At 36.8% G+C, this 12,208-nt stretch overlaps 1 protein-coding gene and 1 pseudogene across 2 annotated transcripts in view; both read right to left on the bottom strand.

Annotated features, from left to right (window-relative positions):
• SPPL2A (signal peptide peptidase like 2A) overlaps positions 1-12,208 on the bottom strand; it is a 52,542-nt gene that overhangs the window by 29,430 nt on the left and 10,904 nt on the right. For both annotated transcript variants that reach the window (XM_078448606.2, XM_060618535.3), the window contains exons 2-5: positions 3,468-3,587; positions 2,970-3,152; positions 2,150-2,239; positions 1,532-1,665 (exon numbers count right to left, since the gene is read on the bottom strand). In XM_078448606.2, the coding sequence (XP_078304732.1) occupies positions 1,532-1,665; positions 2,150-2,239; positions 2,970-3,152; positions 3,468-3,587 (527 nt within the window). The remainder of the gene's footprint in view (positions 1-1,531; positions 1,666-2,149; positions 2,240-2,969; positions 3,153-3,467; positions 3,588-12,208) is intronic.
• On the bottom strand, positions 11,075-11,175 carry LOC132670508 (U6 spliceosomal RNA; annotated as a pseudogene).

Here is a 12,208-nt window from a genome sequence, read left to right as displayed (position 1 = left end):
AACACCACAGAAATACAAAGAATTACAAGAGAATATTATAAAAAATTAAATGGCAACAAATTGGACAACTGAGAAGAAACGGATAAATTCCTAGAAACATACAATCTCCCATAACTGAATCAGCAATAGAAACTTTGAACAGACTGAGGACCAGCAATGAAATTGAATCAGTAATCAAAAAACTCCCAACAAACAAAAGTCCAGGACCAGACAGCTTCACAGCTGAATTCTACCAAACATTTAAAGAGAAGTGAGTATCTATTCTTCTCAAACTATTCCAAAAAATAAGAGGAAGGAAAGCTTCAAAACTCATTCTATGAGGCCAGGAGTACCAAAACCAGACAAAGCCACCCCCACAAAAAAAGAGAACTGTAAGTCAATATGTCTGATGAACATAGATGCAAAAATTCTCAACAAAATAGCAATACCAAATCCAACAATAAATTAAAAAAAATTCATTAACCACAATAGACTGGGATTTTTGTTCAGGATGCAAGGGCAGTTTAATATTCAGAAATCAATCAGTGTGATACATCACAGTAATAAGACAAAGGGTAAGGGGCGCCTGGGTGGCTCAGTTGATTGAGCGTCTGACTCTTGATTTTGGCTCAGGTCATGATCTCGCGGTTTGTTGGATTGAGCCCTGTGTTGGGCTCTGCACTGACAGTGCAGAGCCTGCTTGGGATGCTCTCTTTCTCCCTCTCTTGGCCCCTCCCCTGCTCATGTGAGCGTATGTGAGCACATGTGCGTGCACACACGTTCACTCTCTCTCTCAAAATAAATAAACGTTAAAAAAAAAAAAGAAATTACAAATAAACTTCACTTAGTTGCAAATAAGTCCTTTTTAATGGAACCTACAGACCAATTCACAAGATGAGTATACTGTCCTTTACGCATAAAATAATATGATCGAAGCACATTTTTAAATTCAGAGTTGTAAATATGAACTGATCCTTTTAAACAATGTTGCCTGCTTTAACCCAGAGCCAAAGAAACACAACTATAAGAAGATTGGTTTCAGGTTGTTACTAAACAGGAAAATCTAAATTTTATGTACATTTAGAATTTCTATATTTAAGTAAAATGTGAACATGCTTCATATCCTTAGAATTCCTAAAGCATTAAACAGAATGATGAAGTCACACTGTAATGACTGAACTCAGGAAGAGCTGAAACCCCAGCCCTACCTTCTCTTGCTTATTTTCTTTCAATCTAAATAAATAGGCACATTAGGACACTAAGTATCTTCATCTTTTCTGTGAGAGATAATTAAACATTTTAATTTTAAAAAGCCTTTGATGTAATTTCGATGTTATCCTACCAGCAGAAGGGTTAGAGGAAGCTATGACTCCCTTCTTCTCAGTGAAAAGTTAAATGTCCTACAGGAGGACAAACCTGCAATCTTATCTCATTAGCACTATATTCTGAGGTCAGGTAAATTTTAAATGTTGTTAACATGATTGAAATGATTATCAAACAATAATTTTTTTAATCATCTATCACAAAAACACTGAAGTTTAGTTAAACTTACAATTCAATTAGACCACTCCAATAGCCTCCTAATGCCACAGTGAACACAGCAATTACAAAAATAACTACCATAGTATAGTCAAAGTTGGGCCACGATGGAGAATACATTTTCACAGTAATGTTATCTCCAAGAGTCTGAAAGGCAAAATAACAGTTAAAACATCAGAATTAGTTTTCTTTCTACTACAGCCTATGGCAGCAATACTCTCATTTCACTCTGAAAATGATACTATACGTTACAAAATCCACAACACTAGACCCATTTTTGACAACATAATGTATTCTCTTGTCATAACTATGAGGCTATACTTCGGTTTATTAAATCTTGAAAGTTCAGTGTTCCACACAATCACATCTTGTCAGGGATTTAAAACTACAATAAAGGATATAACAGAGATTATTAAAAAAGTCAAAACAAATCACTATCTTTTCTAAAGTCAGGGCTCTGAAGCACCTTGTGCTCACTGGGAGATAAACATTTCCCAAATAAAGACCTGATTGGCCTTTATAGCTTCTTGTTAGCAAATGGAGCATATATAATTTAAATTTATTATCAATAGTTAAAAGTAAAGAATTGTACTATGTATAAACTTTGTATAATACATAATTACTAATGTACCTGCTTCATATCTTTAAAATCTTTGTAGTTTATAAATGCAATCACTATTTTCACATCATGAAATTCAGATTTGTTCCCTGAGGGAGGAAACTGAAAGAAAAAAACATATTATGAAAACTTATGAGCTACTAGTATATTTACAGAATAAAATACACATTATTCCATTAAATATAAACATTATATCTTTTTTTTAGTTATAAAACAAAGTTTCATATGTTCTTTCTTGATATAATAGTAAGAGTTCTGGAATCCTTTTAGCATAAACTTAAACTGACTTATATGTAGGTATATCATATACCTACGTGTGTGTGTGTGTGTGTGTGTGTGTGTGTGTGTGTGTGTACACACATACACAGACATGTTTGTACCTAACGAATATGTTAGGACAAAGTCTTGTTCAATTTAGGAATAGAAAAGAAATTACAGGGGCGCGGGGTGGCTCAGTTGGTTAAGCGTCTGACTTCGTCTCAGGTCATGATATCACGGCTTGTGGGTTCAAGCCCCACGTCAGACTCTGTGCTGACAGCTCAGAGCCTGAAGCCTGCTTTCAGATTCTGTCTCCTTCTCTCTCTGCAGCTCCCTTGCTTGTACTCTCTCTCTCTCTCAAAAAATAAGTAAACATTAAAAAAATTAAAAAAAAAAAAAGAAATTACAAAGTTTTCCAGTTCAATGCCTATCATTGCCAGAATATTTATTTTAAAATAACCCTATAATGGGATTATTCAAAACTTGGCCCATAAATTACATACCAAAAAGATAGTTCAATTCCTGTGAAATTTGATACCATGAGTTCAAGAGTTACTTAAGTTTTACAACTTACTAGGACACTGTTATTGGCAACCAATAATGCTTCAGCACCTCCTGTTTTTGCAATTCTGGCTTTTTCAAGAAAATGGCAGGTTCCCCACTGTACCACAACTGCTTTGCTCTTTATTCCTTCAGGTGGAATATCAGAAAGATTGCACAATGGTGTGGTAGTCAGATTCATCAAACTGATGGAAGTCTGAAAAGATGAAATGTCTTTAACATGATAAAGATCATATTTCATAATAAATGCATTCAGTGACAAAGTATCAATATTGGTTTAATACCAGGTTCTTTTAAATTAGAAATATTTTATGACAACCAGGCTTTGAGTTAAGTATTTTAAAATTCCCTAACTTGTTTTTCCCACAGACAGAAAAACATGTAAGCCAAAGCAAAAAAAAATAATTAATCATCATATATTACAGCTAGTTCACACACTAAAATATAATACTCATTCTTGCCTTTCAATAATTCTATGTTTACAAATAAATATTAACTGTGATTTACTTACTGCATTTTCTAGGGTACTTGGAAGATCTGTCCAACGAGGGTTATAGAGCATGCAGTAGTCCTTAGACGGTACAGGTTTGCCATCTCCAGACGCATGCAGGATTGCTTCCTGAGCAGCTGTCTAGGACACGAACAATAATTTTTACACCGGTAATAATCTGGTTTGCCAACAACAAAACACTTTAATAATGCTATTTATACATAAGGTTTGACAGTACTTCCTTAAGAGGGAAGATCTTCCAATGAATTTATTTCTTATTTGAGGAAACACTTAAGTTATACACATTTGCCCAGAACACATTCTTTTAAGGAAAATAAGTCACTTTCTTACGGGGACACAATTATGACCTTGCTATAAGAGCTATATCCCACAGAGGATTCTTGTTGTGTGATAACTTCAAACTCCCTTCACACCCTAAAACTTTCTTTCTCAATCTCTTATGAGTTATTACTTCATTGCTTTTTTAAAGTTTCCTTTTTTTTTATTTTGAGAGAGAGGGAGAGAGAGGGAGATGGTGGGAGGGGCAGAGAGAGAAGGAGACAGAATCCCAAGCAGGCTCCGTGTTGTTAACAGAGCCCAATGCGGGGCTTGAACCCACAAACCGTGAGATCACAACCTGAGCCAAAGTCAAGAGTAGGACACTTAACTGACTGAGCCACCCAAGCACCCCAACTTCAGTGTTTATGTAGTGCATTTAATATTCCTCAACCTGCCTTGGATGTCCACTCTCACCATTGTTATTTAACACAGTACTGGAAGTCTTAGCCTCAGCAATCAGACAACAAAAAGAAATAAAAGGCATCCAGATCGGCAAGAAAGAAGTCAAACTTTTGCTATTAGTAGATGACATGATACTCTATGTAGGAAACCCGAAAGGCTAGACCAAAATATTGCTAGAACTGATACACAAATTCTGTAAAGTCTCAGGATACAAAATCAATGTACAGAAATCTGTTGCATTTCTATACACCAATAATGAAACAGCAGAGAGAGAAATCAAGAAAGTGATCTCATTTACAATTATACCAAAAACCTAGGAAATAATCTAACCAAAGAGGTAAAAGATCTGTACTCCAAAAACTATAAACACTTATGAAAGAAACTGAAGATAACACAAAGAAATGGAAAAACATTCCATGCTCATGGACAGGAAGAACAAATACTGTTAAAATGTCTATACTGCCCAAAGCAATGTACATATTCAGTGCAGTCCCTATCAAAATAACCACCAGTATTTTTCACAGACCTACAACAAACAATCTTAAAATTTGTATGGAACCACAAAAGACCCTGAATAGCCAAAGCAATCCTGAAAAAGAAAAGCAAAGCTGGAGGCATCACAATTGCAGACTTCAAGCTATATTACAAAGCTGTAGTCATCAAGACAGTATGGTATTGGCACAAAAACAGACACATAGATCAATGGAACAGAATAGAAAACCTAGACATGAACCCACAACTATATGGTTAATTCATCTTCGATAAAGCAGGAAAGAATATCCAGTGAAAGTCTCTTCAACAAATGGTGTTGGGAAAACTGGACAGAGACATGCAGAAGAATGAAACTCGACCACTTTTCTTACACCATACACGAAACTAAATTCAAAATGGATGAAAGACCTAAATGTGAGGCAGAGAACTGTCAAAATCCTAGATGAGAACACAGGCAGCAACCTCTTTGATCTCAGCCACAGCAACTTCTTACTAGACATGTCTCTGGAGGGAAGGGAAACAAAAGCAAATATGAACTATTGGGACCTCATCAAGACAAAACTTCTGCATAGCGAACAATCAACAAAACTAAAAGGAAACCGCTGGAATGAGAGAAGATCTTTGCAAATGACACATCTGATAAAGGGTTAGTATCCAAAATCTATAAAGAACTTACCAAATGCAACATACAAAAACCGAATAATCCTATGAAGAAATGGACGGAAGACACGAATAGACATTTTTCCAAAGAAGACATACAGATAGCCAAGAGACAAATGAAAAGATGTTCAACATCACTCATCATTGGGAATATATAAATCAAAACTACAATAAGATACTACTTCACACCTGTCAGAATGGCTAAAATTTAACAACTCAGGGAACAACAGGTATTAGCGAGGATGCAGAGAAAGGAAAACACTTTTGCACTGCTGGCGGGAATGCAAACTGGTGTGGCCACTCTGGAAAACAGTATGGAGGTTCCACAAAAAGTGAAAAACAGAACTACTATGCGACTCAGCAACTGCACTACTAGGTATTTATCCAAAGGATACAAAGACACTGATTTAAACGGGCACATGTACCTTGATGTTTACAGCAGCACTCTCAACAATAGCCAAATTATGGAAAGATCCCAAATGTCCACTGACTGATAAATGGATAAAGAAAATGTGGCATATATACATATATATGTATGTACATATATGTGTATATCCACATATGTATTATATATGTATATGTATGTACGCATATACATATACACATACGTATATATATGCATGTATGTACATACATACATACATACATACACACCATGGAATATTACTCAGCCATAAAAAAGAATTGAATCTTGCCATTTGCAACAACAAATGATGGACCTAGAGAGTATAATGCTAAGCAAAATACATCAGAGAAAGAAAAATACTGTATGATTTCACTGTTATGTTGAATTTAAGAAACAAAACAGATGAACATGGGGAAAGAAAAAAAAAAGAGGGAGGCAAACCATAAGAGAAACTGTTAACTATAGAGAACAAACTGAGGGCTGCTAGAGGCAGATGGGTGGGGGATGGGCTAAATAGATGATGGGGATTAAGGAGGGCACTTGTTATGATGAGCACTGGATATTACATGTAAGTGATGAATCACTAAATTCTCCTGAAACTAATATTACACTGTATGTTACCTACCTAGAATTTAAATAAAAACTTGAAACATAAAAAAGAAATACCTCAACCTGTCCTAACTTCCATATTCTACCAGTAAAAAAAAAAAAAAAAAAAAAAAAAGTACATTATTATTTCTAAGTGCTACCTGTGAAAGAAATTCTGAGAAACTACAACTCTCAAGTCTTCAAGATTCTGCAACTGCCTATTCAAAAAGACCAATCCAGAGTTCAAAGAGAGGAAAAAAGAAGAAATGAAAAAATGTTCTGTCCTTTGCCTCATTTCCCACTACCTGGGAAAAAAGGCAGAGAAGAGCCAAGAAGTAACTGAAAAGAATAACTAATGCAGATGGGGTGGGAGTGGAGAGTATGAAATGAAGAAACACCCTGAGATAATTAGAATACCACATCACATCACAATTCCCTTCGAACCTGAACTGATCCAAATCCTTCCTCTGTCCTTCTCTGAACAAATCTTTCTCTAAATCTTCTTAAAATTTTTAAAAATAATGTTTATTTTTATTGTAATTTTTGAGAGAGAGTGTGCACGCACACGCACGAGCAGGCGAGAGGCAGAAGAGAGGGAGAGACAGAATCCCAAGCAGGCTCTGCGCTGTCAGCAGAGCCCAACGCAGGACTCAATCCCACAAACCTTGAGCCATGACCTGAGCTGAAACCAACAGCTGGACGCTTAACCAACTGAGGCACCAGCCACCCCTGAACAAATCTTTCTCTAAAACGTACAAGAAAAAAGTCTGCTTGGCAAATAAAGATAATGTACCAAGGCTCTACCACTAAGGCATGCATTAGGCTGAACTACATAAAATTGCTATTTGACCATTTTTGTATATAATTGGTAATTTCGTCACAGGTCAATCTAAATTTATACAGTACAAAAATACTCTAATCCATGCTCTCCTACCTAAAATCTCCTCTGAACATTTGGGATTAGAAGGACTTCTGGCATATTTGGGACTTCATTAGCTTATGGATCTAAGCAAGTGTAGGGAATTTATAAAACACACTATCACATTACACGGAATAATGAAGACAAGGAAATTATTTGTGGAAAAAAGAAATGTTGTTTTCATTCAGCTGTTTCCATGTTGGTCATGAACGGATTTATTCGACAGCAGAGGTGAACCAATATCCTAAATTCTTACTATACACTAAACTATTTGTAGGTTACAAACTATACAAACTAAACAGTATATTTAGGTTTTTGCACACATATCTGATCTACTATTACTGTTTTACTAGTGAGGACTCTGAGACTTAGAGAAGTCACTAACATAACTTACATAAGTTATACAGCAGAATAATCAATTCTAACTATAGAGAGTAACCCTGCAGATAATCGTGAGGGATGATTAAGTTTAGGTTAAACATTTTTTTAAAAGAATTCGTAAGTGAATTGGGTACTTCTTTTTTAAAAAAAAATTTTAATGTTTATTCATTTTTGAGAGAGAGAAAGAGACACAGTGTGAGCAGGGGAGGGGCAGAAGAGAGGGAGACATAGTACTCAAAGCAGGCTCCAGGCCCCGAGCTGTCAGCACAGAGCCTGACACAGGGCTTGAACTCACAAGCTGTGAGATCATGACCTGAGCTGAAGTTGAATGTTTAAGTGACTGAGCCACCAAGGGGCCCTGAATTGGGTACTTTTTAATGAATCCAACAAAACAGCACATGATGTCCTAGGATGTCCTGGATTAGTGATGTTGAGTTTGATTATTTGATTAATGTAGTAACTGCAGGATTTCTCTAGTATAAAGTTATGTATTTCTTTCTCTTTGTGACTGGTTAGAAAGTAATCTGTAGCACCATGTAAACAGTTCAACAACCTCTCACCTAGTTTTAGCCTCCATGATAATCCATGCTTGAATTAAATTTTACATATTACATTGGGGGTTGAGAAATGGTCATTGTTTTTTAATACTGTAATTCCTTCTGCATTTATTAGCTAGTATTCTTTAAAAAAGAGCTTTACTCTCTCCTTCTACTACCTTTTGCTTGGTATCACTAGAGGTTCACTGATTTTTAAAAATTTAATATAATAGAAGCATTTGTTTGATGTTCAAATTGTCCCAAATTTGGTCATCAGGGCCTCTTGCAGCTGGCTCTTTGTATCCTTTGACAAGACCCCATTAGTCTTTGAGGACTTCCTTATTTTTTGGCACAAGATGTCCTAGGCTGACTTTATTCTTTACCTGCCACAGGTCCCAAACCAGTCATACTACTAAGCTCCTTGTGGAGAAGAATGGTATTTAGATAAAGATTTGGGTTCTAATTATGCACAAAGCTGAAGTGGTGCAGCCTTTAAATAGACAATTGGTAGTATCTATAAAAAATTTTAATACATAGAATCCTGATTCATATCCTACAGATGTATTATAGAGAGCACAGAAATAAGCCCACGTGTATATGGTCAATTAATCTATGATAAAGGAGGCAAGAACATACAATGGGGAAAAGATAGTCTCTTCAACAAATGGTGCTGGGATTACATGGACAACAACAAATGGGCAACTACATGCAAAAGAATGAAACTGGCCATCTTTCTTCCTTTCTTTAACAAATACCTGTTTATTTAAGTAATCTCTATACCCTACGTGGGAGTTGAACTCATGACCCTGAGATCATGAGTCACATGCTCTTCCGACTGCGCCAGCCAGGCACCCCCAGACCACTTTCTTGTATCATACACAAACATAAACTCAGAATGATTAAAGACCTAAATGTGAGACCTGAAACAATAAAACTAGAAGAAAACACAGGCAGTAATTTCATCATCAGTTACAGAAATATTTTTCTACATACATGGCATTTTGGAATTTTGTTTGTTTGTTTATTTATTGGGTATGTGAGAGAGTGAAAGCGGGGGAGGGGCAGAGAATCTCAAGCAGGCTCTGCACTGTCAGCACAGAGCCCCATGCAGGGCCTGATCCCACCAACCATGAAATCATGACCTGAAACAAAATCAAGGGTCAGTCACCCAACCACTGAGCCACCCAGGCACCCTGTCATTTATAAGCTTCAACATTCTCAACTTTAACATAGAGTTGTCATGAAGATTAAGTTGGATGATGCAATTATTTGCACATTAAGCTCTTAGTAAATGGTAACTATTAGCATTAGTAAATGGTAACTAATAGTAATAACTATTCCCAACTATTAGTGGGAAGTGGGGATAAGAGGTGATAGCTAAAGGAAATGGGGTTCCTTTCTTTTTCAAAAAGATTTTTTAGATCAGCTTTAGGGTCACAGCAAAACTGCGCAGGAGTACAGAGTACCCACATACCCATGCCACACACATGTACAGCCTCCCATTATCAACATCTGCACCAGAGGGGTACATTTGTTACAATAAATAAACATACAATGACACATCATTTACATTTAGGATTTACTCTTGGTGTTGTACATTCTACATTTTGACAAATGTATGCTATGTATCCACCATTACAGTATCCTATGCAATATGGAATAGTTTCACTGCCCTAAACATCCTGTGTGTTCCACCTATTTGGTTTCTTTCTGAGGTGATGTAAATGTTTTAAAATGGACAGTATTAATGACTGCACATATCTGTGAATACACTAAAAGCCACTGCATTGTACACTTCAAATAGGTGAACTGCACAGTATGTGAATTATAGCTCAATAAAGCTGCCCTTCTCCAGAGAAACACTACACAAGAAATTACAGTCTTACCAGGAAGATTGAAAACAAACCTGAAACAGATAAGCAAAAACATAATGTGATTAGTCAGTCTCTAATAAAAGCTTTAGTGTTCCTATGGTGTTAAAGATGTAAATTCTTGGGCCCTATTCCAGATCTACTGAATCAGAAACCCCCAGGCAGTTTATTTTTACAAGCCCTTCTGGAGATTCTTTTACTTGTAAAAGTTTGAGAACCATAGATACAGGAGCAGTGCTTAAGATTTATTATACATACATATCACTTAGCAATCATATTAAATGGCAGATTTTGATTCAGTAGGTCTGGGTGGAGTGTGAGTTCTGCATTTTTAACAAGCTTCCAGGTGATGCTGATGCTGCTGGTATATGGACCACACCTTGCTTAGCAAGGCTCTAAGAGAACAGAGTAGTGGAAACCACATTACTGTCAGTCAATTAGTAGGGAAGCATAAAGAAAAAGGCTTGAAACTCAGTATCCCCTTAAGCATTACAAACACCAAATTAGGTGAGACTTGTGGTCCACCCACATGCTACTGGTGTTAGATCGCTTGACAAAGACCCTACGGTGTAAGGGCAGAATACCTTCCTTCACATCTTCCAAGTTAGAGACATGGTGCTAAACACTGAATTTTCCTTTGTCATCAACTGTGGTCTGGCCTTCTATGACTTTATTCATTCAACCTTTAAAAATTATGCTTGCATTTTTTTAAGAACAGAAATTATCTTACAATTCTGAAGGTTACAAGTTGCACACAGATCTCATTGGGCTAAAATCTGAGTATTGACAGAGCTGCATTCCTTCCTGGAGCTCCTAGGGACAAATTCCTTTCCTTGCTTTTTCCAGCTTCTAAAGACTGCCCAAGTCAGTTGGATCATGGCTCCTTTTCTCTGTCTTCAAAGCCAGCAATTTTGTTCTCTCTGATTGTTCTTCTATAGTCACATCTCCCTGACTCTCTTCTTCTACCTCCCTCTTACAGTTTTTTTTTAAATTTGTTTTTAAAATTTACATTTAAGTTAGTTAGCACATAGTGCAAAAAAGTGTGGACGAATTTGCATGTCATCCTTGTGCAGGGGCTGTGCTAATCTTCTCTGCATCGTCCCAACTTTAGTGTATGTGCTGCTGAAGCGAGCGCTGTATTTGCATTTTCAATCAGTAATGAAAACATTCTCTTAGTAAAAAGCTGAGTATCAAGAGCTTGAAGGGATTTAGACAAAATATTCTAGTGTCTTCATTTCGTGGCTCAAACAGGTCCCCAACGACCAAAGTGAAGTGGTCTCGGGGGCCAAGATTAGAACTGGGCTCTCCAACACCCAGACCAGCAGTCTTCAACTCTGCTACCACTTCAGGTTCCCTCATGCAGTTACATCCCCAAGCACCTCTTGGCGCCCAACTATCACTCTCCAGCTTTAACACTGGTCACCGGGATGCCCGCATTAGCTGTTAACTCCCTCTTCCGTGATACTGGTATGGGTCTTCTACCACCACTCAAGCTCCTCTAATTCCCCATTAGTTCCTCCCACATTCTAAATATCTGAAACTCTACATCATTTCCTTATAGTCTTCCAAATAACCCCAGTTCTGGGGCTCTGGGCTTCATGGAATTCCTTTTCCTACGACAACTTCTTACTGTTCGCCCTGTATGTTCCCTCTTCACATCAGTTCCTACAAGTACTGGTTGTGGACTCAAGCTTTCTTCAGGGCAATCAAATCATCTATTTTATACCACTGTTGCTCTATATTCACATCTTACTTGATCCTTACCACAAGGTAAGTAAGTTTACTAGCCCATGGTATGAAATGGTGGTCCCTTTTTGGACTCAAATTTGTCTCCAATAAAACTTCATGGGATTCTCTGTTGCTCACGAACAGTTCCTATTACTTTATCCAGAACACCTGACTTCAAGCATATTCACTATCATCTTTTCAAACCAAAAACTAGTGATGTTTAAGTGTATCTTGATGTTACAGTTACCTATTCCTTTGCTTATTTAAATAGCTTTGGCTATGACAAGTGTCAAATGATTACCAAAGGTCTAAAAAAGAACAACTACAATGATGTATATACTATACTCACATCCTTGCACATGTATTAGATCCCCATTTTCTGAGACCAATCAGACCTTAAACAAAGGGATATGTATAGGAGCTTTTATTTCATCAGTATA

The sequence above is a fragment of the Panthera onca genome, chromosome B3, assembly GCF_046562875.1.
Source record: "Panthera onca isolate mPanOnc1 chromosome B3, mPanOnc1 haplotype 2, whole genome shotgun sequence".
NCBI lineage: Eukaryota > Metazoa > Chordata > Mammalia > Carnivora > Felidae > Panthera > Panthera onca.
Note: the sequence above shows the minus strand (reverse complement) of the source record. Positions and strands in the feature narration are given on the sequence as shown.